The 27,597-nt window shown below is 43.8% G+C and overlaps 1 protein-coding gene across 3 annotated transcripts in view; it reads right to left on the bottom strand.

The window, feature by feature from the left end:
• PPP2R2C (protein phosphatase 2 regulatory subunit Bgamma) overlaps positions 1 to 27,597 on the bottom strand; it is a 248,379-nt gene that overhangs the window by 48,989 nt on the left and 171,793 nt on the right. For all 3 annotated transcript variants that reach the window (XM_069744812.1, XM_069744814.1, XM_069744813.1), the window contains 2 exons: positions 1,990 to 2,087; positions 769 to 934 (listed from right to left, as the gene is read on the bottom strand). In XM_069744812.1, the coding sequence (XP_069600913.1) occupies positions 769 to 934; positions 1,990 to 2,087 (264 nt within the window). The remainder of the gene's footprint in view (positions 1 to 768; positions 935 to 1,989; positions 2,088 to 27,597) is intronic.

Genomic DNA, 27,597 nt, shown 5'->3' with positions numbered 1-27,597 from the left:
ACCCATCTAGGCATCCATTCCTGCCACATTCTAGCATCATTCAATTCAGCCATCAATCAAGCCATTTATTCATCCTCTCATCCAATCAAAGAGTAATGCCTGAATACGGGCCATCACAGAGCCAAGCATGTATATTTATAGAAGAGTCCAGTTTCCATCGCTCTTTGAAGCCCAAAATGTATCACTTTCTGCCGGACTACCTGTTGTACCCTATTATAAAGCAATGGAGGGTATTGCATATTAGGTCATAATGTAAAAACAGAAGCCATGACACCAAAGGTCTACAGGGGCCGTTACCTATTTCCTGCAAAGAAGCAATTGAACTCACCTGAATACACTTCCCTATACTATCACCTAACACCTTAACATGGAACTTATGTGAAAAGACCTAACAAGCTTGCATTGTGGCCCCTTCGTTCTGAGGGTCAGCGGGGGTCCCTGTAGTTGAACCCCTCCTCTCATTGATCAGGAGGTTATTCACATTCCATAATCTCCAATGGTGGGAAAAAATCCTTTATTCTTCCGAGATATGTACATTTCATGCGACAACTAACGGCTGCTCATATAGAGTATGGCTATAGGTTCTTGCACGCAGGCATTTCAAGTATTCCTCTAATTCTGGCCATCTTCCCTCTCCAAATACACCGGCGCGGCATACGCCCTTCATAATAAATGTGCCCCATTGTGTAACAGTTAAGTGAATTTCGCACTTGTTAACATCCTCATAAACATTCGCAGCACACGGAGGCAGATGATCTGCGGTCCTACCATTTGTAGACAGAAGGGAGTGGGCTGCGTTCTGCTGCGGGAGCCATTTAATCTTGTTAATTTTTTCTTCTATTTCCAAGCTTTTCAAATAATCAAATTCGGGCTCGTGGCTCTGGAAAGTGCTGTAGACATTGTACTCGCCCTGATTGCAGGGTTCATTCTTACACTGCAGGGGAGATAATAAGAATAATAAGAATAATGCAACGGAGATTCATTTTACAGTTTATGATACATAATGTACATGAATTTGGGGAAATAAGAGCAGTTCTTCCTAGATTGCTGACTTGTCTTTCAATTTTTTTCCTCTTCGCATAATGTACTGTAGCAAAATGCTAGTCTGTCGAGCATTGAAATGCAGCTCGTTATTCTGATGGGTAGCTTGTTCATCATGACTCTTTACCTGGTAACAAATAGTCAAGGTGGTGGCCTTGGTCTCCTTAGGAGTCGTGCAACCCTAGCTTACAGTTGTAGCAGCATTTGGTGCATGCACAGCCCTAGATTCATCTGCACACTGCATACGTACATGACTCCAGAGAGGAACAAGACCATCACCTTGACTCTTTACCAGTAGCAGGCATTACTTTATACTGTGACTGCATGTCTTCACTTATGCTCTAAGGAACATCTTTACAAAGCTATTACTATTGTTTAAAAATATAGCGGTAGTCTAGAAATGGAATTTTTGATAACAAGTTACCTTTAAAGGAAACCTCACTATAAAAAAATGGATATAATTAGAACACTTAACGTACTAGGGTATTAAATACTTCTCAGTGGTTACGCAAATATAAGTTTCCTATGTGTTCTACACTTTTACACTAATTTTACACCATAAATCCTTAAAGAAAATCCATCACCAGGCTTTGTCTTCCTCATCAGAGAGCACCATGATGAAAGGACAGACACCCTGATTACAACAATGTATTACTTATCTTACTAAGTGCTTCCGTTTTGATTAAATCTGTTTCCTCTGCTGTAAATTTAGCAGAGCTCTGAATGCTGAGCCGTGTATATCTACGCTCTCACCACTGATTGGCAGCTTCCTGTATACACTGTGCATAGGCAGAAAGCTGCCAATAAGTGGTTTTATAGGTTCTATATCAACTACAAAGCTGTGTGCTTGATAGAATAGATGGGGCATCCAAATTCTACTAACCCTGATTGCCCGTGTATATGACCGCTTACCCCTTTGGTATATAGGCTGATGTAATGGACACATACCTCTGGTTCTCGCTGGAATATTACAACACGACCCCCCTTGTCCCCAGTTGCCAGCAGCTCTCCTGTGTGATTAAACTCAACTGTAGAAATGATATCAGCTGCAAAAGAAAAAAAAAAAGCATTAATAATAAAACGCTTAATACGTAGTTTATATATTAAGATATACCGTAATTTCAGTCCGCAACCGAATATCTTAATTTCAAGGGAATTTTTCAGCACGTTTGCACATATAGAAGTAGTGGTCCGGCTATATAGGTGCTGGTCTGCCAATAAAAAAATATACTTTTTTTTTTTAGAAATGTGATGTGCCAGTCTTGAGAAATCTACTGTAGAAGCAATATGCAAATCAGGCTGTAAGTGCTCTCGAGTTTGCACAGACACGCCCCCAGTCTGATTTGCATACGGCTTCTACCCTAAATATCCCATGATTGGCATATCGGATCTCTACAAAAAAGGTGTCTTTTTTGGGGGGGAAGGAGGTGGAAGGCTGGACATGCACCTAAACAGCTATTCTAATATTTCTACATGTACAAACCTGCTGACAGTTCCCCTTTAAAAGGGATTCTCTCTTTTAGACAGCCTGTTATTATTGCCCATATTAGGATATACTTGTGATATGAATATGTCATAAATGCCATCCTAAATGTTATGGCAGGCGATTCTGATTAGTAGTGATGGTGATGAATGAACGTGCTTGGATAAGGTGTTATCTGAGCATGCTCGAGTGTTAACCGAGCATCTTCGGCGTGCTTGAAAAATATGTTCGAGTCCCCGCGGCTGCATGTCTAGTGGCTGTTCAACAGTCGTAACAAATGCAGAGATTGTCTGATTGTTAGGCAATCCCTTCCATGTGTTGCAGCTGTCAAACAGCCACGAGACATGGAGCCGCGGGGACTCGAACATATTGTTTGAGCACGCCGAAGTCACTCGGTTAGCACCCGAGCATGCTCGAATAGCATTGATGACCACTTAGACCCCAAACTAATTCTCTTAAACAGTGGTGACCTTGATCCATTTCTGTGTTGGACACTGCAATCAGCTCCATCCAAGAGAACAGGGCTCCGCGTGGGCCCATGACCAAGATTGTGAAGAAGTTAAAGGGGTTGTCCAAGATTAGAAAAACATGGCTTCCATTCCATGGCAAAAATTAAGAGACCACCACATCAAAACCCTGTCATGGGCAGCCCAATCTCCAGACCTGAACCCCATTGAAAACCTCTGGAATGTGATCAAGAGGATGATGGATAGTCACAAGCCATCAAACAAAGAAGAACTGATTACATTTTTGCGCCAGAAGTGTGAAAGACTGATGGAAAGCATGCCAAGACGCATGAAAGCTGTGATTAAAAATCATGGTTATTCCACAAAATATTGATTTCTGAACTCTTCCTGAGTTAAAACATTAGTATTGTTGTTTCTAAATGATTATGAACTTGTTTTCTTTGCATTATTTGAGGTCTGAAAGCACTGGGTTGTTTTTCAATTTTTAACCATTTTTATTTGTCAGAAAAAAAATACAAAATTTATTGATTGGAACTTCGGAGACATGTTGTCAGAATTTTATAGAATAAAACAATTTACATTTTACTCAAAAATATACCTATAAAGAGAATAATCAGACAAACTGAACATTTTGCAGTGGTCTCTTAATTTTTGCCAGAGCTGTATATTGCCCAAATAAAAATGTCTTCCTTTGACCAGATATTATCACACAATGCCCAGATAGATTCACCATAGAGTACCCAGATAGGGTCACCGAGTGCCCAGATAAATAATGCATCTATTAACCATTCGTGTTCGGTAAGGTGAGAGGTTGTGAAACAATTCTTGCACTGAAATTCTGAATCTTTGGATGTCCTCTCCATCATATTGGCCAAATATTTCAGCTGAACTTTCTTCACGGGGTTTAAGTAAAATATGGCGGCTTGCCTTTATGTTCTTTCTGTAGATTGACTGTAAAGCGCTGCGGAATATGTTGGCGCTATATAAATAAAGATTATTATTATTATATATACCAGCTGGTGACATAAAGGTGGACAGATTCCGGCACCCAAGTTAAAAAAAGGCAGCAGCTCATGTAAATTAGGCACGATGATGGCGCTTTACAGATCTCAATTATCCTGCTCTGCAGGACGGAAGCCAGAAACATCTGCACGGATCTTCTCCGCCGAGATTTCATTTGCTATTCACTGTGTTAAACAAAGACTGAAAATCGTGGATGAAAAGTGAAGGCTCATAAAATATGTTTGTTTTTTTCGGGAGCTGATTAGCTTTCTGTCAATGTTCTGATCTTATTTTAGGATCTTCTGCCACATCTTTTTAGGCACAAATCTCTCATTTTACTTTTCATTGGTGAGTAGGGGATTTCTATCCTTGCATAAAACCTACTTCCCGATAACATATACACATTTTTTTTGTTTTGGTCTCTAGCATAATAGCAATTGCTGAATTCAACCATTAAAGGGAGTCTATTAATAAAATCATCTCCCAAACCATAAGCAGATCTTAGTGATGTAAATCAATCAACACCTTTATATCTCCTATCTGTGGCTGCATTCCCAAGTAACTAACATCTTTATATCTCCTATCTGTTGCTACATTCCCAAGTATGGCTACGTTCACATTAGCGTCATGCGACGCAGCGTCGCCGACGCAACGCACGACGGATCGGAAACGCACGCAAAAACGCACCATTTTTAACGCATGCGTCGAACGGATGCGTCGTAAAACGTAGCGTTTTTTGTGCGTTTTTGTTGCGTTTTTCAAAAAAACGCAGCGCTTTACGACGCATGCGTTGTCAAACAATGATGTAATCTTTCAACACAATTTAGTGTCTAGACACTAGATAATACCACCAATGAATAGAAGAGGGTGGGTCTAGTGTCTAGACACTAGATAATGCCACCAATGGGTAGATGAGGGTGGGTATAATGTAATTGTGGTATATATACCCCGGCATAGATTATTTCCAACCATACAGCATCAAGATGGAGCGTCCCATGGAGAGTATCTACCTCAATATGGAGCTGGAATTAGCCCTTGCTATTGCTTATGCTATTGCCTGTCATGAACAGAGGAAAAGAGACAAACTACGGAGAAGGAGTCGTCGGCGTTTTTGGCTACACCCTATAGTGGAAGTCCGAGAGAGTCGTGGAGCCTACCATTGTCTGTTTGGCGAATTAAATGAGAACCAGGAGAAATACTTTGAATACACCAGGATGTCACAAAACAGCTTCCGATATCTGCTGCGTCTGGTGGAAGCAACCATTTCCAGGCAGGACACGCAGCTCCGTAAATCGATTTCCCCCGAGGAACGTCTGCTGGTGACTCTACGGTACGTAATGCAATGTGAAGGATTTATATGTTCTTGCCATTTTTTAAAGTAACGTGTTTTGGTTTTGTGTGGTGGGGGATTGTAATTAAGAATGAAAAATTCTTTCATAACAATTTAATTAATTACATTTATTTATTTTTCTTCTTGTCAGTTTCCTTGCTACCGGAGAGACCTTGAGATCACTGCATTTCCAGTTTAGGATTGGAGTCTCCACACTGTCTGGTATTATTGCCGACACATGCCGCGCATTGTGGGACAACCTCCGGGAGGAATTTTTACCCATCCCTACAACAGAATTATGGCAGGCCAACTCCCAAAAATTCGAACAAGTGTGTTCTTTCCCTAACTGTATTGGAGCCGTGGATGGGAAGCACATTAGGATTACCAAGCCTTCCAGAAGTGGATCTCTGTTTTTTAATTATAAAAAATACTTTTCCACCGTGCTCATGGCAATTGCAGGTGCGGACTGCAGGTTTCTCGCTGTGGACATTGGAGCGTTTGGCCGTGCAAATGATTCACGGACATTTAAGGAGTCTGATATGGGCCGAAGATTATACGATAACAATTTTAATTTCCCCCAGCCACGACCTCTTCCCAACACCGAAGGCCCGGCCCCGCCATTTGTTGTGGTTGGGGATGAGGCTTTTCAAATGAGTGGCAACCTACTTAAACCGTACTCCAGTCAGGGGTTGGACCACACAAAAAGTATTTTCAATTACAGACTGTCCAGGGCCAGAAGAACTGTGGAGTGCGCCTTTGGCATCCTGGTCTCCAAATGGCGTATCTTAGGATCCGCTATATATTTGAAAATTGAGACAGTGGATGAGGTGGTGAAGGCGTGTGTGGTTCTCCACAATTATATTATTGATAAAGAGAGAGTCAACGTGGAACTCGATGAACCCATACCAAATCCATTGCCTGATTATCAAGATCATCCTCTGCGGACAACTGTGGACATTGCTCATATGAGGGATCGATTTGCTGCATACTTTGTTTCAGATGTTGGGCGTGTTTCATGGCAAGATCAAATGGTTTAATTCATCTTGGTATTATGATACAATAAAAACACTGTCATGTAAACACTGTTGAGTCCATGTCATTTTACCAGCCTATGTAAGGTTATTTAAATGTTGTTATAATGTCCCCTGATTGTCTAGTGCGTTGTGTTTTGAAATAAAGTTCTTTTGCCTTTCCGTTTTCACAAAACAAATCTCCCATATGTTTTTCCATAGTAATCAAATTTTAAAATCCAATGTTATATAAACTAATGTGTGTCCCACAAAATTTATGTGAGCACCAGTACCCAAATGGACTGTGACAAAACTAAAAAATATTTCTGCCGTGTGTTCCATAGTTTTGACGTATAACATGATCGGCTCCCACCTTGTCAACCATTTTTAATCCTGCAGACTATTTTCATATGGAACCTGGCTTGACAAGGAGGGAGACGATCATGTTTGCAAAACTCTACAGAGTTAACACTATTGTACTCAGGATGATAGAATACGTCCAGAGTCAAATAGTGGCGACACTGTGAACATTGCTACCACCTCACCTGACCAATATTCTTAAGGTACATTAATAAAACGATTATCCAACGATACCGACCAGTGATACGACCGGACTGTGATCGTTGTTTAGTCGTCGCGTGGTTGCTGGAGAGCTGTCACACAGACAGCTCTCCAGCGACCAAAAAAGAGCAAGTCCCCGTGTAATCTGGGTAATGTGAAGCGCATGGCCGCACTCACGATGTTTTCCCTGTTTACCATTGTAAATGTAATTTAAAAAAATAAAAAAAACCTTACATTCCGGTGTGTGACACGTCCATCGCCGTCAGCTTTCCGTACTGTGCCAGCCCTAAAGCACAGCACAGCGTTTATTATTAAGTCAACGGTGTACTCTGCTTTACGGGTGGGAATCACAGTGTCAGTCACTGCGGAAAGATGACGGCGAGGGACGTGGTTGACACCTTTTTTTTTTTTTGGGGGTATTGTTCACTTTTTTGAGTGTTTAAAACACTGCGCTAGTAACCCAATATTCCCTTGTTTTTACAGCAAAGACATCGCTGGATCGGTGTCAAACACGCCGATCCAACAATGACAGCGTATGATCAGTTACCCCAAAAAATTCCTAATCATTCGCTGACACCAAAAATCTCCCAGCAGGGGCCTAATCGTTGTACGATTTCAGAAAAGATAACGTTGGTTACTGACAAAAACCAACTATATCGTTACTGAAATCGTTGTGTGATGGTACATTTTAAACTTGATATATTGAGCAATGCTGTTTGTTTTTGTAACATCTCATAGTACAATGAGCGACAGCCCTATAAAAAAATGAAAAAAAATATTTATAAAATATTGTCAGACATTGCACATCAGGTGTTACAAACACAAGATTTGTTTATACGGCGCACGGTGTGATTTGGTGCAAACTTTATTATAGACAATAAAAACTCAGTATTTTTGAACAAAATAACAATTTTATTTGGGACACAAAAAAAAGAAAAGGGAAATGTTATGGGGTATCTATATCTGCAATTAAGGCGGATTGATATACCCCACTTTTGGGGGGTGTTGAGGAGACCGAGGACGAGGACGAGGGGGAGGAAGCAGCATACTCTATCACACTAGACGGGATGCCGACTTCAATCCAGCCAGTTGACGGTGGCGAGACTGCCAAAGCAGGAGGTGAGGGAGGAGGAGGGACGACCAGTGTCCTTGGCTGGCTACTCCGGCTCCTTGTAGACCCAGGCTGGGTACTGGGTGTACTCCGTGTAGACCCAGGCTGGGTACTTGGTGTGCTCCGGGTCGACCCAGGCTGTGTACTTAGGGTGGTTGTTTTGGGAGCAGCCATAGCCAAGGTCGTATTGCTTGTCGTCGTCTTCTTCTTTTTTTTCCTCCTCTCTCCCTCTGGGTGTGGGTCGGCTTCCCGTCTGTGTGGCCTGGCAGGAGCAGAACTTTGGGGCTCTGTTCTGTGGTGGCGGTGGCGGTGGCCCTCGGCACGCGGAGCTCTGTGGTGGTGCTCTGCAGCAGGAGTCGGAGTCATGGCAGCCAGCGATGGTACTGCGGGCACTGTAGTCGCTGACTGCATGACCCGAGCCTGCTGCAGAGCAGTGACATATGCGTTGTTGCAGTCCTGCATGACCGAAATCTGGAGTTCCGGCGTAAGATGTTCAACCATGCCCTTGTGAATGGCACTAAAAAAATGTTTGGCCGGCCTCGAGAGCTCCGATTCTATGTTTTCAAGACGCCGGTCGATATTGGACATTTTATCGCACAGCACCTTGAAACCATTCTGGAATACGGTGCTTAAATGTAAAAATTCGGGCAGGACCGCCCTGTCCGAGGCCCGCTGACGCTGTCGGGAAGACCCGAAGGAAGGAGCGACAGAGGCCTCGGCCAGGGGAACATCTGATGGACCGGCTGCCGGTTCCCCAGATTGTGGTGGTGCAGACCTGCTCTCGCTGTGGGATGGCTGCGACGGTTCAGATGGCGCTTCACGAAGGACCGCTCCAGAGGGTCGGACAGTCTCGCGGGTGCTGCTGTGTGTTCTGTGAAAACATAAGGAAACCATTAGTATACTAAATATAACATTTCACATGCGTCATTAATTAACTTTACCGGCGGTATCCATTGCCGCCGTTAATATTAACCTATTTTTAATATTGACACTGCATATGCCGCATCAATATTAAAAAAAGAATGCATTTATTTATTTCAAAATAGTCACCCATGGTTGCGGTTTGTAATGCCCGACAGTTACGCTTACCGTTGGAACTGCCATGACGTCACGGTCATGTGACCGAGACGTCATCACAGGTCCTGCGAGCTGAGCAACCATGGGAACATAACCTGCCTTGCAGTAGAAGGTATGCCGTGTCTATTATATTTTAAGTTTTTTTGTGTAAAAAAACTGGGATACACCTGGATGGGCAATATACTACTCCACTATGAAATATTGCCCGGGCATGGCCAATCTACTATCTTTCTGTGTTCTGTATACTTTGGATTTCAGGGAAAAAAATAGGAAGTCAAGCTCACCATTGTAGTAATCCCAGAAGGCTCGGAGCACGGAGCCGCTGTGTAAAGCGTGAGAAGACCAGAAATGAATAAAAAATTCGAGGTCACCGAGGCGTGAAAAGTAAAAACTAAATACTTTATTCACTTCAATCAGAAGCAGAGGATGAAACATCAGCACAATACAATAAAAACACTATCTACGCGTTTCAGGTCTGATGTTCCCTGTCACCTGAAACGCGTAGATAGTGTCTATTGTATTGTGCTGATGTTTCATCCTCTGCTTATGATTGAAGTGAATAAAAGTATGTATTTTTTACTTTTCACGCCTCGGTGAGCTTGAATTTTTTTATTCATTTCTATACTTCGTACTTGCCCAAAAAAATGGCTGGGCAATAAGCTACGTGGCTGGAATATAGTACGTGAATATGCATGTTGTAAAAACTAGGTGTGTGCATAGGTACTATACTTACTCTCTGCTGTCAAGGACCGGTCGCAAGAACTGCAATATACGGTTGTATTTGTACACAGAGGTCCTTGACGCTGCAGCACCACTACGGATCTGTCCCTCCTTTTTCAGGCCCCTCTTGAAGCGGTCCTTCATGGAGCGCCATCTGGTCTTCAATTGTTTAACTGTGTATAAATTTTAAAAAAATATATAAGTTTTAGAGAAAATATTGAAAACGATTACGCAACCGTGTGCAATCCCAATAGAAGACATCACAGACGGTTGTGTAATCCTGGCATGATGGCTCACAGCAGCATTTTGGAAATACTTACGAAAACTAGCTTTGCCCATGGGGGAAGCGCTGTCGAAGCCATCCCACAGCGATTGTGCCACCTCTCTCCACAAACGGCGCAACACGCCCTGGTCCGCGTGCCGGGGGTCACGGCTGTCCCACAACGGGCCCCGTTCCTCTATGGATGCCACCATCATGTCAATATCCAGTGGGTCATCATGGGCCCGTTGTGAAACCTAGAATAAATGGAAAATATTAATGTTTGCAAGTTAAAAATTGTTGTCCCTACCTCCTCCACCACCACCTACCACCTCCACCACCCCCCTCCCACCACCCACCATACCCGCAAAAACAAAAAACTAAAAGAAAAAAAAGGGATAGGTTTGACATAAAAACTTACTCGCCGTCCAGCAACCACAGCTTGGTCCCTTGGTCTTTGCTCCTGCTCCCTCTGTTCCTCCTGGCTCTCCTCCTCACTTGAAGAAGCCTGTAAAATAGTTTACAAAAAGTTGAGTGACCAATCTACAAATGACAGCGAATAGTAAGCAACAGTAGATCATGTACTCACCGGACTCCTCAGCGGTGGGGTGTGGCTTGAGTCGCTGGCCATGACTAATGCAATTCTGAAATAAAGAACAAAATAACATTTATCCTATGCACAATACAACGGAACATAGTAAAACATAAAAAAAACAAAAAACATTTACATTTCAACCACAAAGAACATTGCACTCCAACTGAACTAACGCTGAGCAAACAACACTGCCACATTGATTAAAAGAAACAATGGCAGAGACAATACAATGCCAGAGTAAACAAAAGCCTAAAGATAACAAAACAAATACACAACAGACCCTATGTCGTAATCCCAAAAGAGAGTTTTGTTTAAAAAAAATGTACAGTATGCACGGAGCAACCCAAAAAACACAATAGATTTTTGAAAGGAAAAAATTAACAACCCCCAAAAATTAAGGGCAGAAACGGCAATAACACACCATACTTTACAATAAAACCGACAGGGCCGGATACAATAAAAGGCCATACAACGCCATACATCACAACCAGAAACATACAACAATGTCTTTACACAACCACAGTGCAGAACATAAAACACAACTTGCAATACAAATTATTACATTTAATAAAAGGGCGCAGAATCATTCTATACTACCATACTTTACAATAAAACCGACAGGGCCGGAGACAATAAAAGGCCACACAACGCCATACATCACAACCAGAAACATACAACAATGTCTTTACACAACCACAGTGCAGAACATAAAACACAACTTGCAATATAAATTATTACATTTAATAAAAGGGCGCAGAATCATTCTATACTACCATACTTTACAATAAAACCACCATGGCCGGAGACAATAAAATTCATATAACGCAAGAATAAAACATCACAACTGAATACAAAAAAACACCCCCAAACCAATAAATGGAAAAGAAAAATCTATCCTGGAAAGAACAATAATCAAGGCCGCAGACAATGAAACGCCATCCTATACAACGCCATACATCACAACCAGACTAAAAATACAACAATATCTTTAAACAACAACAGTGCAGAATATAATACACAACTTGCAAAAACAATTTAAAAATAAAACATGTAGAAAATGCACAGAATCATTCTATACTTACATCTCTGAACAGCAGATGAATAAAAGTAGAAGAAGTCTGGTGTGATGTCTTGCCTCTAGATGCTGCAGCAGAAGTGACAAACAATCCAACATTTTCTTTATATATGGGGGATGTTTTTATCACTGTTTTCACTGTCTAGACACTGTCTAGACACTTTTTTGTTTAATTTTATTTAACGACGCATGCGTCGCACAACGCACGCACGACGCACACACGCGACGCAAGTGCGTTGTCAATTGGTTTCAATGGGAAATTGTAACGCAATGACGACGCACTAGCGACACAAGTGCGACGCATGCGTTTTTTTGACGCTACAAAAATGCAACATGTAGCGTCTCCATGTTGCAGGTGCGGTGAAACGACGCATGCGTCGTGCGTTTTTCCAAAAACGCACGACAACGCAACGCATGCGTCCCCAATGATAAAGATAGGGGCGCATGACGCATGCGTTGTCGTGCATCGGCGACGCTGCGTCGCATGACGCTAATGTGAACGTAGCCTAATTAACACCTTTATATCTCCTATCTGTGGCTGCATTCTCAAGTAATTAACATCTTTATATCTCCTATCTGTTGCTACATTCCTAAGTAACAAACATTTAATTGTATATGCAAATGAGGAGTTAAGTGCTCTGGGTGTGACAGAGCTTTACTTAAGCTGTCAATCAATCTAAAGAGAAAGGTTCTGGGCGGGGAAACATCCTGGGGAATTCAGATGGACTCTGTCATATTGAGAGCACTTAACACCTCCTTTACATATGAATTAAAATGCTAAATGCATGCCCATAGTTTGGAGAGGTTGATCTTACATACAGATTCCCTTTAATAGCAGCTATTACTGTGTCAATAGTGGTAGACATACAGCTCTGGCAAAAATTAAGAGACCATGGCAAAATGTTCAGTTTGCCTGATTTTTTTCTTTATAGGTATATTTTTGAGTAAAATGTAAATTGTTCTTTTAGTCTATAAACTTCTGACAACATGTCTCCGAATTTCCACGCAATAAATTTTGTATTTTTTTTCTGACAAAGAAAAATGGTCAAAATTAAAAACAAACAAACAGCGCTTTCATACCTCAAATAATGCAAAGAAAACAAGTTAATAATCATTAGGAAACAACAATACTAATGTTTTAACTCAGGAACAGTTCAGAAATTAATATTTTGTGGAATAACCATGATTTTTAATCCCTGCTTTCATGCGTCTTGCCATGCTTTCCACCAGTCTTTCACACAGCTTCTAGTGCAAAATTGTAATCAGTTCTTCTTTGTTTGATGGCTTGTGACTATCCATCATCCTCTTGATTACATTCCAGAGGTTTTCAATGGGGTTCAGGTCTGGAGATTGGGCTGCCCATAACAGGGTTTTGATGTGGAGGGTCTCTTAATTTTTGCCAGAGCTGTATTGTAACATCTGGTAGTTTTTTAGCATCCAAGTGACTTATTTTTTTTAGTCTGAGATATATCTCCTACCAAATGTTTGCCCACTTCAGGTAATAGATGATCAAAGCAATGCCTAAGTTCTCTGAATCAAGGTCACAATGTTCTTCAGTGCCTGATACAAGGGCACCATGACTGCCAAAGAAGGCCCCCTTACAGTCATAAAGGTCCTCATGTAAGTGCAGAAACCACAAACACATCCATGACAGTCACAAATGGCCACAAAATAGAACACCAGCCAAAGATGCCCCCATAATGGTATGCCAACCAGATTCCTCTAAAATAATATGTAAACCATACATTAGATGCCCCATATTATATGTCAACCACAGATGGTAAAATGATAGTATGCCTGTCATAGATGCCCCTATAATATTATGTCAGCCAAAGATTCTTCTATAATGATATGCCAGCCATAGATTTAAAAAAAGTAATCACATATGCCCCATAATGGCATGGCAGGCACAAAAGCCCAATAATAGCATGCCAAGCATAAAGGCAGCTATATTATAATGATGATGATAATAATAATAATAATAATAAATTAAAAAAGTATTCCAGCCTCAGGTCCCCCTATAATATATGCCAGTCACTGATGCCCCTATAATATATGTCAGCCACAGATGCCCCTATAATAGTATGCCAGCCACAGATGATCCTCACAATGATCAGTGTGTGCAATGCAAGGATTCACAAGTCTGCAGTCACACAGTCACATAGAGAGACTGCAGACTTTTAGATTAAGACTGGACAACTCCTTTAAAGGGAACCTGTCACCCCGAAATTCGCGGGTGAGCTAAGCCCGCCGCCATCAGGGGCTTATCTGCAGCACTCTGTAATGCTGTAGATAAGCCCCCGATGTTACCTGAAAAAGGAGAAAAAGACGTTATATTATACTCACCCAGGGGCGGTCAGGTCGGATGGGCGTCTCCGGTCCGCTGCGGCGCCTCCCATCTTCATTACAAGACGTCCTCTTCTGATCTTCAGCCACGGCTCCGGCGCAGGCGTACTTTGCTGTCCTGTTGAGGGCAGACAAAGTACTGCAGTGCGCAGGCGCCGGGCCTCTGACCTTTCCGGCGCCTGCGCACTGCAGTACTATCCTCTGCCCTCAAGAGGGCAGAGCAAAGTACGCCTGCGCCGGAGCCGTGGCTGAAGATCAGAAGAGGACGTCTTGTAATGAAGATGGGAGGCGCCGCAGCGGACCAGAGACGCCCATCCGACCTGACCAGCAGCGGGACCGCCCCTGGGTGAGTATAATCTAACGTCTTTTTCTCCTTTTTCAGGTAACATCGGGGGCTTATCTACAGCATTACAGAATGCTGCAGATAAGCCCCTGATGGCGGCGGGCTTAGCTCACCCGCAAATTTCGGGGTGACAGGCTCCCTTTAACTCTTAAAACAAATACCGTGTATACTCGTGTATAAGCCAACTTGAGTATAAGCCAAGGCACCTAATTTTGCCACGAAAAACTGTGAAAACGTATTGACTTGAGTATAAGATGGGTATGCGTTGTTCCCTCATCCCTATCCTTGTATGCATGACTCCCCATCCCTGTCCATGTCTGCTTGGCTCCCCATCCCTGTCCTTGTATGCTGCATGGCTCCTCATCCCCATCCTTGTATGCATGGCTCCCCATCCTTGCATGCATGGCTCCCCATCCCCATCCTTGTAGGCATGGCTCCCCATCCTTGTCCTTGTATGTATGGCTCCCCATCCTGCTATGCATGGCTCCCCATCCCCATCCTTGTAGGCATGGCTCCCCTTCTCTAGCCTTGTATGCATGGCTCCCCATCCCCGTCCTTGTAAGCATGGCTCCCCATCCCTGTCCTTGTATGCATGGCTCCCCATCACTGTCCTTGTCTGCATGGATCCCCATCCGTGTCCTTTTATGTATGGCTCCCCATACCTGTCCTTGTCTGCATGCCTCCTCATCCCTAAAAAAACCCATCCTGCTTACCTTTGCTGCGCGCCCTCACTGCATCTCATTCCGGTGTCAGCACAGCAGCTCTTTTGGCCGAGCGATCACGTATCCCTACTCATTAAGGTAATGAATATTGTAGTGCAGACATAGCACACTTATGCAGTGATGAGGCAGTGACCCTAGCAAAGCTCCAAATAAAAGTCTCTTTAATGTGTTTACTTCACAGCATTAATGTCCAACTCATATAAACACAGCACACGATATCCTCCAGATCGCAGCTGGAAACATATCCACTGGATTCCAGTCACTAAACACCCCAGTCCACCTCTGACTGTAGCCGTGGGCGACTGCACCGCCGTGTTAATGTATTACTCACAGCTTTACACAGTACACGATATCCATAAGTTTACAGTTACTAAACATGCCAGTTCTCCTCTTGAAACCAGTTGCTGTGCGCGACTGCACCATTGTGTTAATGTTCTACTCACAGCTTTACAAAGTACACAATATCCTCCGGATCGCAGCCGGGAACCATATCCTCCAGTTTACAGTCACTGAACATGCCAGTCCTCCTTCGGCACAGGACAGTCTACCTCCAGTTCATCGCCGGGCACAAGACTGTCCACCTCTGAGACCAGTTACCGTTGGCGACGGCACAGCTGTGTACACTGTGTGTGCCAGACATCTCAGCTTCCCTGGCTGTTTGGCTCCGCTGGCCTGTGTTGACTCACATAGGTGGAGCGCTGCAGAGCCGACTGCTCTGTACTCCTCCAAACACCAGACTGACACTGACTCTGACCCTGACACACCCAAACCCTATACTGCAGGGTCCTTAACTAGCAACCTTTGGCTTTCAGCCACATGGAAAATCTGTGCAGGAATGAAACGGACTGCATGACTACCATCCTGCAGTCTGTTTCAAAACACCAAAAGCACAGAGCAGGTTTTCCCTAAAAACCAGCATGTCCAAGACCTATACTCAATTTAGTCTACATTGCAACCACAGCAACACCTGTGACTGCAATGCACTCTTATGGCTTCAATACGCCTCCGTGCGCATCCATCCTGGGGGGGACATACAGTGACCCTCACATGTAACACCAGTCACTGCCTCACAATATTCACCTCTCTCCATGCCTATGGGAGTGGAGAGATGTGAATATTCATAACTCTTAAGTAGCGGGCACCCGTGATCGCCCAGCAGCTGCTGGAAGTCAGCGGCTGTGGTTGACACTGTGCGCGCTATAAGAGAAATGAATACTTACTGCCAGTGCAGTGAATATTCATTTCTCTTAGCAGCGGCACAGACTTTAGTCGCAGCCGCCGACTCCTGCCTCCTGTAACCTGCTGCTCTACCGCTCCCCCTCCCCCACCTTCTTCTGGAACAATGACACGTGTATAAGCCAAAGGGGGGCGTTTTCGGCACAAAAAAATGTGCTGAAAAACTCTGCTTATACACGAGTATATACAGTAAATAACTTATTCCTATCAGTACAAAGTTACAATTTTCCAACTTTGATGCCAGCCTTTTTTTGATCAGTAACCACACCGGCCAGCCAGAAAGAAAACTGATTTGGAAGTGTATCTTTCTGTTGTACACTGATGTTATAACATCAGTAGCCCAAAGTCATTTAACCACTGTAAAAAAAACACCACTTATTCAAATCTGTTGATGCCTATTCTGATGCCGAGAACCCATTTGGGCCAGACTGGAATCACCTGAATTTGATGCGGGCTATCACTATCTGTGCATTGGTGGTGTGAGATCAGTGGCCCAATGTCATTTAACCCATAAAAACACCAGTTACTTATTGAAATCTGTGAAAAGTGCCTATTTGCCCTCTTTGATGCCCTTTCTGTTGCCCAAAACACATATGGGGCAGGCTGGAGTGACCTGAATTTGATGTGGTTCATCACTATCATTTAACCCTTTCAATAAGGCCCTTCAGTGCCCACTTTGATACCCATTTTTGTTTTAGAACTTTTGTAGCTGCTTTTAAGCACCTCATTGCACTGTATTTTATTATTGTATTTTTTTATTTTTGTCATTAAACCTGTAAAAAAACAGAGAAAAAGAAGTTGCCGAGTAAGATACTGGATGAATAAAAAAATAGCATCAGCATCGTCACCAAAGTCCCAGGTGTGAGGGATGCATTACAGAGCACGTGCGATCGTTGCTTCATTATCTCCACTGTAGACAGGTAATAGAGCAATGGTCTCAGTAACAGAGGACTTTGGCGCACCCATTCTCTGAATTAGTTGTTTTTTAGCACGGAGACTCCAGTAAGGGTAAATAATTCTTTAAGGGACAACTCCTTCTAAGCTGAAAAGTCTACCTTCTCTTGAGACCTAGTGAATATTGACTGGTCAATTGATAGATTGCGATCAACTACCTCTTGTAGAAGGGCAATATGTCATGTAGTGTGCGGAAGTTTGAACTCTGCCATAGCAGTGACTAAGAAAGTAAAATAAAAGAAAGTTTGTGACACCGGGGTGCATTTAATTAAGCTCTGGTTCCTGGTAGTGTGATGTAATGTGGTGAACTCTGAATAGTCCAGAAAACAAGGAGGCCAGAGGGGCTGTTGTTAACATTTACTTGTTGCACGAACACAAGTTCATCCAGATATACGATGATTGGGCAGAGATTCACTTCCAATGCAGCAATCACAGTTACTTCTCACTTTCAGTATAGCAATTCAGATATATAAATGGTGCAGTGATTCCTGAACGCCAACTTCGGCATATATTCTCCGTCCCGATCACACAGTTATCTGAAGTTGAGGTTTCTCATATACGGAGCTTTGGCCTCTCCCTTACCTGCTCCTTCAGCTACTCTAGGACGACTCTCAAGTACACAAAATGTCTCCTTCTCCTTCACTGATAGACCCAGGACCGGTCATCTGGCTTACCCATGTGGCCTTCTGGCCATGTATAGAAAGCAGGGCTGCTTTGTTAACCCTTAATATCCTTCTAATGTCAGAACATAACAAGTACATGACTCTATGCATATGTACTGAATCGCCATGTACATTATCTGTAAAGGGAAATGTTAACGTTTCTAGAAATCCCATCCACTATGCTGTAACATCTGGCCTCTGCGGGTTTGACGTTGTATAAATACTCAGCGTCACAACCACAGCAATTCATGAACGTGGGAATGTACCCTATAGGTTTTTTTAATTTAAACACAGGTAGATCTGATTTTATTGCGCCCCTGCCTTTCATCTTTGATGAGGATTTGATGGTTATGTTCTATGCCAGCGCCGTCTTTAGAGATTAATCTAAAGCATGTGATTTGTTATCCTGCATATTTATATGTAAATTGAATATGTTTTGCATCATTGCCATCTAAAGTGAACACTTTTATGTCGGTGACGGAAGCAGCTTGCATTTTAATATCTTTTGTAGTACATCATATTGCAAGTGGAGACAATTATGGAGCCCCTTGCAGTGTACTGTATAATCCTGAACATATAACCATGGCTTTAGAAACATGAGTGTTACATGACGGCAGTGTCCACCACTGGCAGACACAGACAGACAAGGGCCCCTGTGCAAGAACAATATATGGGCCCTATGTCCAATAGCTCATCATAATGCACAATTCTACTTGCTTTGGAGGTGTTAGTGACCCCCTTACCTCTTGGGCCCTTCTGCGGCTTCACAGCTTGCACCACTGATATGTTCGCTCCTGGATTGTCTGCTTTAGGGCGCAATAGCTGGGCAAGCCGGGATATTACTGGCCAACCAACCTCAAAGGTAATAAAAATAATTGGGGACCTGGAGGGGGCTGGCTGGACATGAGGGCCGCCAATATAATGAGAGCAGATGGACATACTGCCCCCTTTCCCCTTAAAGAACACACAAATGGGTGTAATGTGTATTGTGGCATTTGTTATTAGTGATAGGTTGTGTTCTGTCAGACTGTAGGGAGAGTTAGATTTAACGATTGGGACTAGCCCAAAGTGTGATGGCGCTAAAGTGAAGTGACAGAGACAGTTTCCTGTCAAGGCGTCAGTTAGGGCCCAATATGCGTAAGAAACAGACCTAAGGTCTGAATAGCAGGCAGTGCTGCATGGCGTGAGTGTCCCGAAGTGAGAGAAGACCAAACATAATGGTTAGAGTGAACCAGAGGGAAAATTAAAGAGAACTGGAAGATGTACAGACTGGCCAATTGGAGGCAAGTTCTTGGAGAGGATGACTAGCAGTATGGCCCTGAGTTTATAACTCAGAGAAGTAATGGGCCAAGATCCAGGTGGGAGTTCTAAGATATCAGTAGCAGAGAAGCTAAGGACTGGTCATACGGGCAAAATAGTTCCCTTGAGGGGAAAGTGGACGTGGAGCCACAAGTTGAGAATAGGACTCTCATTAACTGGGCTGTAGTAGTGAGCTGGGTTGTGGTGAAGAAGAGTGGAAAAGTGAAGATAGAGACCAAAAGAGTAATGCAAAAATAAATGATACCTTGTGTGAAGATTATCAGATACAAAAACCGTGTGCACTACTGGAGAAGAATGGTGCTAGGTTAGGTTCCCACACCTTCATAGACTATAAAGAAAAAGAACCCAGCACTCAACTGATGCTTTAGTGCAATTTTAATCGTAGTAGTACCCAATAAACGTTTCGGTCCTTGAATGGACCTTCGTCAGTAACGTACTGTAGAATAATAGAATAGACCGTATGGTCATAGGGTACAAAAAAGCAGCGTCTTATGTGTGAGTCAGATAGGAGCGGTACTGAGGAGACCGAGCTGGATGGTGGTGCTGTCAGACGCGGTGTCCACCGGTGGACACCGCGTCTGACAGCACCACCATCCAGCTCGGTCTCCTCAGTACCGCTCCTATCTGACTCACACATAAGACGCTGCTTTTTTGTACCCTATGACCATACGGTCTATTCTATTATTCTACAGTACGTTACTGACGAAGGTCCATTCAAGGACCGAAACGTTTATTGGGTACTACTACGATTAAAATTGCACTAAAGCATCAGTTGAGTGCTGGGTTCTTTTTCTTTATAACCTTGTGTGAAGAGTCTCCGTATTGTGAAGGGAACGATCCTAAAGTTGTGTACCCGCTATCTACTATCCATAATTCCCACAAAGATATCATTCAGTAAAACGTTCATTTTTGATTGGTGGTCTACCTAATTGAAGTCCTTAACATCTGGTCCTGGTAAACCATCGTTATAGGCAACATGTGGCCTACACGGGTGTAGTGTCCTCACAGCACAAGCCCACACATGCAGCCAGGACCCTCACTTTCATGTAACATGCCGGAGAGTAAGAGCCGAGTACCTCGCCCACAGCTACCACCTTGTGGCATGTTACAGTAACACGTTTTGGCTTGGAAGGCACTACTTCCTAGATATCGCTAAAGGTACCTTCACACTCAACGATATCGCTAGCGATCTGTGACGTTGCAGCGTCCTGGCTAGCGATATTGTTCAGTTTGACACGCAGCAGCGATCAGGATCCTGCTGTGCCATCGTTGGTCGGAATAGAAAGTCCAGAACTTTATTTCGTCGCTGGACCTCCTGCAGACATCGCTGAATCGGCGTGTGTGACGCCGATTCAGCGATGTCTTCACTGGTAACCAGGGTAAACATCGGGTTACTAAGCGCAGGGCCGCGCTTAGTAACCCGATGTTTACCCTGGTTACCAGCGTAAACGTAAAAAAACCCAAACACTACATACTTACCTTCCGCTGTCTGTCCCCCGGCGCTGTGCTTCTCTGCACTGTGAGTGTCGGCCAGCCGGAAAGCAGAGCACAGCGGTGACGTCACCGCTGTGCTTTCCGGCTGGCGCTCACAGTCAGTGCAGAGAAGCACAGCGCCGGGGAACAGACACCGGAAGGTAGTGTTTTTTTTATTTTTACGTTTACGCTGGTAACCAGGGTAAACATCGGGTTACTAAGCGCGGCCTTGCACTTAGTAACCCGATGTTTACCCTGGTTACCAGGGGACCGGCATCGTTGGTCGCTGGAGAGCTGTCTGTGTGACAGCTCTCCAGCGACCAAACAGCGACGCTGCAGCGATCGGGATCGTTGTCTGGATCGCTGCAGCGTCGCTAAATGTGACGGTACCTTAACTGTGCGTTCATTAGATCTCCTTATACCCAATATGGTGGTGCTTAGTATACAAATAAAGTATAAATGCCATTCTTGAGGGTTGAAGAAGAATGCTAGTATGCAAAATGGGCATCTCTGTGAGATCCACAACTAGTTATTAAAATGAAAGCCGGATTGGGGAGCCAGGGAGAAGAGAAAAACCTAAGACATGGTATTATTATAGCCAAGTAAAGGGGGAAAACAGTGGACAGCGAGTATTGTAATTCATATGCGGCGCCCCAGGGTCCTGGTCGTCGCAGTGGTATTGTTTTCCTCTCCGGGAGAGTGATGCTATGTTTGGAGGCAAAGAAGGATAACTGCTTCCAGGTATCACAAACATGCAACACATTTCACACTCCAGACCACCAGGGGAAGCTTCTGCTCCTATTTATTAGGTCACTCCCCATATATATATAACTGGTAGTCTGTAGGGAAGGTTAGAAAGTTCCAGACAGTAGTCTGAGGTGGACAGATGGTCCAAAGGAGCTGTGCATGCCCTCAGAGCTGCAGCTCCCAGAAAGAGACATTCAGAAGGCAGAACTGTATTGCAACGAGCGTGAAGGAAGTCATAGCAAAGGAGAGGATACCAGAAGGGGACCAGCCCTACACAGGCTGCCTCCTTCTGAGGCGCAGAATCCTAGTAGCCGGAACACTGAGGGAGTAAGGACCTTTATGCTTTTCTCCAGAGACCGGCAGACAGCTAATTGCAAGTTACCTGTCCGCCCTACACCCAGGAGGCACGGTGGCAACCTTTGGAGGCCGGGGCGTGCTAGAGTCCCTATAAACAACCTCAAGTCACTAGTAATACGGGTTTGTCCTATCCTATATGGGGGACAGAGAGAGAGACATTACATCTGTGAGGACCTTCTGTGAAGCCTTAGGCAGTAAGGGACTACACCACTTCAGCGCAAGGGAAGGCTATTGATTTCCACCTGGACAAGGGGACTCTGGACTTGCCTCCAAACCGGCCGGACTCTGCCTGCCCTGTGATCTGGTGCCCTGGACTGTGGATGCTGAAGTCTTCAGTAAAGATAAATAGACTGCAACCTTGTGTCCTCGTTCTTCTCTGCGCCTCTCACCATCCACCATCTACACTCTGGAAAGCCCTGGGGACATACTTCACCTGTGGGAAGGTATACCATCTAGCTGCCATCACATCACCCCAGCGGATCCCCTTAAAGCAGCGTCGGTCACCCTGACCGAATACCACAGGTGGCATCACGAACATAAACTCTATCCCTTTAAAGACCTTTCCCTTTTTACACGGACGTCCCAGGGCCACGGACCGGGTCAGCCACCGTGACATCCCCCTGTGAATCGCAGGACCCGGTACTGAGTACCCCACGGCCCCAGGGGGGCGATCCACATACTGTATATCTCACTTAAGAACTGAAATGTCACCATTTTGGGACATTAACCAAAACTTTATTTTCACTTTTAATGGTGTGCTGCCTCTAATTTCTTCTATCTATCTATCTATCTATCTATCTATCTATCTATCTATCTATCTATCTATCTATCTATCTATCTAATATCCATCTATAATCAATTTAATTATATCTCACTCATATCAACTTTATCTATCTGTATCACACAAGAGGTTGGTACACAAAATGAGAATGCTGGGTCTGGGGGAAAATGTGTGTAAGTAACTGGCTTAGGCTGGTTTCATATTTGCGTTTTTGATGCTGCGTTTTTGCGCAAAAAAGTATGCGTTTTTTTCCCTATACTTAACATTAAAAACGCATGCGTTTTTTTGCATGCTTTTGCCGTGTTTTGCCGCCGCATGCCTCTTTTGTATGCATGCGTTATGTTGCAGAAATGCAACATGTAGTAATTTTTAGCGGCGTTTTTTGCCGCAAAAAAAGCATGCCTTTTTTTGCGGCAAAAAAATGTATTGCTGTCTACGTAAACGCATGCGTTTTTAAGCACATGCGTTTGGTTGCGTTAAAAACGCATGCGTTATTAAAAAAAAAAAACAAGAAAACACGCTGATAAGCCACCCCACACCATAAAATTGATAAAGGGATCCTACCCCAAACCCTAACCCTAACCCTACCCCTAACCCTAACCCTACCCCTAACCCTAGGGATCCTAACCCTAACCCTAAAGGGATCCTAACCCTAACCCTAGGGATCCTAACCCTAAGGGTTAGGGTTAGGGTTAGGATCCCTAGGGTTAGGGTTAGGATCCCTTATGGTTAGGGGTAGGGTTAGGGTTAAAGGTAGGGTTAGCTGTAGGGGTAGGGGTAGGGTTAGGGATAGGGGTAGGGTTAGGATCCCTTAGGGTTAGGGGTAGGGTTAGGGTTAGGGGTAGGGGTAGGGTTAGGGTTAGGATCCCTAGGGTTACTAGGGATCCAAACCATAACCCTAACCCTAGCTATTTTTGTTAATAGTGAGTTTTCTTGTTGATTTTGATGATTGGCAGCTGTCACACACACCTCAGAATGAGGGACATTATAACAGGAAAAGGCCTAGGATGGGGGACATTACACCAGGAAGGGACTAAGGATGAGGGACATTACACCAGAAAGGGGCTGAGGATGAGGTACATTATCATACCTCCCAACTTTTGAAGATGTGAAAGAGGGACAAAGTTTGCGACGCGCAACGCAAATTTTAGGCCATGCCTCTGACCACACCCATTCATAACTAGTCACACCCATATCCACGTCACAACCACACCCATTTAGCACTGCTGATCACACTGTTTCATAAAGAATAATTATAAACAAAAAAATATGGCCAAAAATATGGCCACACAGTGCTTCATACTGTATAATGGCCACACATGATGCTCAATACTGTTTAATGGTCACACATGATGCTCCATACTGTATAATGGCCACACATGATGCTCCATACTGTATAATGGTCACACATGATGCTCCATACTGTATAATGACCGCACATGATGCTCCATACTGTATAATGGCCCCACATGATGCTCCATACTGTATAATGACCGCACATGATGCTCCATACTGTATAATGACCGCACATGATGCTCCATACTGTATAATGACCGCACATGATGCTCCATACTGTATAATGACCGCACATGATGCTCCATGCTGTATAATGACCGCACATGATGCTCCATACTGTATAATGACCGCACATGATGCTCCATACTGTATAATGACCGCACATGATGCTCCATAATGTATAATGGCTGCACATGATGCTTCATACTGTATAATGGCCACACATGATGCTCCATACTGTATAATGACCACACATGATGCTCCATACTGTATATTGGCCGCACATGATACTTCGTACTGTATAATGGCCACACATAGCTACTCCTACACACGCGGCTGCGCTCAATACACTTTGCACACACGGCTCCGATCCATACACACGCACTCCGTTCCATACACCTCGTACACATTCAGCTCCGCTCCATACACCTCATACACACACGGCTCCGCTCCGTACACCTCGTACACATTCAGCTCCGCTCCGTACACTTCGTACATATTCAGCTCCGCTCCATACACCTCATACACACATGGCTCCGCTCCGTACACCTTGTACACATTCAGCTCTGCTCCATACACCTCGTACACATTCAGCTCCGCTCCATACACCTCGTACACATTCAGCTCCGCTCCATACACCTCGTACACATTTAGCTCTGATCCATTAACCTCATACACACACGGCTCCACTCTGTACACCTCGTACACATTCAGCTCCGCTCTATACCCCTCGTACACATTCAGCTCCGCTCCATACACCTCGTATACATTCAGCTCCACTCTATACACCTCATACACACATGGCTCCGCTCCATACACCTCATACACACACGGCTCCGCTCCATACACTTGATACACACACGGCTCCGCTCCGTACACCTCGTACACACATGGCTCCGCTCCATACACCTCATACACACACGGCTCCGCTCCATACACTTGATACACACACGCTCCGCTCCGTACACCTCGTACACACATGGCTCTGCTACATCCACACTGTAAACACCTTCTGACCCCACACACAAGGCAGCTTACTTACCTCATCCAGCAGCACCATAGCAAGATGGCAACCAGCACAGCCGAGTCCTGCAATCCACGGAGGTCCCGATCATGTGACCCCTGCTCCTCTTCTCCTGTGACCTCATCACAGGTCCTGTGCACACGGAGCAGCCAATATGTGGTGTGCTGTGCTCAGGCTGCTCTACAGCGTGCAGGGATGAGGCTGACCGCCTGATATTGCAGCACATCTCCCAACCACTGCGGGACAACTAATGTCCCGCCCGGGATCGCGGGGCTGATTGTCAAAATCGGAACAGTCCCGCTGGATCCGGGATGGTTGGGAGGTATGCATTATGAGTCATGGAGAAAGCAATAGAATTGTCAATGTATTTACGGGAAAAGGTAGTTGAACTGTATAAATCAGGATAGGGATACAAAACGATCCTAGACTTGAGCTTGACTGTAGATAGATAGATATGAGATAGATGGATAGATATAGATAGTTTTGCAGTGTTCATGTGCAGAAAATCAAAGCACGGTTATCAATCATACTACAGTCCGACCAACTCAGCAGATGGACTCCGATAATTTACACCCTGCCATGCTTTACTACCATAATTTATATTAAACTCCTGCCATGAAAGTAATCACGGGTGCAGTTTCAGGGAGCAGTAATTTCTCCTGCATGTGGGGCCGTCATAACTGGCCTGGCGCCATAAATCTTACTAATTACATAGTACTGTTATTGTATGGCTTTATGTTCAGAGCCGTTATTTGGTCACTGTGTGCCGCCATTTGAGCACTACATTATTATTTCCAGTATATAATTATTATTCAGACATCTTATGCTTCTATATTATTTGCTTCTACTGAACATTATTACATGAGAATAAAAGTCATATTCCAAAAGTGCCTTAACGGAGGCGGCTTACGGGTTAACGTGCATCGATCAGCTCTAAGTGGAAGCTTAGTGCAATCCGGGCTAGCCACCAATTTACAGTATGAAAAGTGGACCATGACGTCACGGTGAGTCTGACCTACATTGAAATAACACTTACTAATGGATTAGTTGTTTGCAGGGTGTGGTAAGTCACGCTACCATATTAATATTTCACATTTAGATAAATCGGCATGAAATGCTCTAATTACGGTTTACACAACATCAAAGCCCGAGCAATTACCGGGACAATTATCATCTGCTAATTACAAGTACGTGACTGAGGAAGGGGCAGAATAAGAACTGTATTAGTGAGTTTAAAAAAAAAAGTCGAAAATCATTGGGGGCGAAATTTTCAATAATGCAAAATTCTGTATTAATGAAAAGTGAAAAAGAGGCAAATTGCCTAAAATGTGTCAAAATGTTGAATGTCATATTACAAACTTGTTAGGTACAGACAACGGCCTACATTTTAGTGGAAATTTTAACCCCCAAATCTGACAATTTTTACCTTTTTTTAAATCCCAACACAAAAAATATCTGGAATACGTATTAAATTTAGAGCACGGCACTTCACTTTTATTTAGCAATTACGGAAAGAATTCTGGGGATTTTTTCTAGATAAATCTTCCCTTATTATATTTTACAAATTGACAGGATATGCCTAAATAACAAAACGGTGTCAGTCCCACTTCTACGACCCTTATATATCAAGAAAAAAGGGAGTTAGTCACCTTGTATTTGCTACCCCATCTGAGATAGTATGATGTAGGGGAAGAGACCCTGATTCCAGCCATATATCCCTTACTGGACTGCTTGCTGCAGTTTTGATACAATCACAGTTTTATCTACTGAAAATCTAGCAGTTCTCTGAATGCTGAGCTTGGTATAACCCCGCCCACATCACTGATTGGTAGCTTTCTGTGTGTACTATGAATAGTCAGAAAGTTGCCAATCAGTGGTGGGGGAGTAGTTGGACTAAAAGGCAGAAGGTTTACTAGTCCTCAAGTGATAGTCTCCTGCTGATAAAGCAAATTATTTTATGAAAACTACAGCACGAAGCCCAGTAAGTGACACATAACCAGAATCAGAGTCTCAGTCTCTAGAATATGCTGTTCTCAGACTGGGTGGAAAATCTGATGACAGATTCCCACTAAATTAATACAAAAAATATATTCCAGTGCTTTATTACAATTCTTCAATCTGGGGTCACATATACAGCAAAGAAAATCAAATCCTTTGCCAATATTCTCTCCTTTAGCCAATATTATGGAACACAAAGAAATGAACCAAATGTGGTTGTCCATAAAAATCTGTGACAAATCTGCGACCCCACTTTGCAGCTTATGTCCATCAGTAAGGCTGGAGTCACACTCGGCGTAAGACAATACGGTCTGTATATTACGGCCGTAATACGCTGAAAAGTCCCCAAAATAGTGGTCTGTAGCTCCTCCGTAGGCAGGGTGTGTCA

Source organism: Ranitomeya imitator, chromosome 1 (assembly GCF_032444005.1).
Source record: "Ranitomeya imitator isolate aRanImi1 chromosome 1, aRanImi1.pri, whole genome shotgun sequence".
In the NCBI taxonomy this organism is placed as follows: Eukaryota; Metazoa; Chordata; class Amphibia; order Anura; family Dendrobatidae; genus Ranitomeya; species Ranitomeya imitator.
The sequence above is the reverse complement of the archived record's forward strand: the minus strand, read 5'-3'. Positions and strand labels throughout refer to the sequence as shown.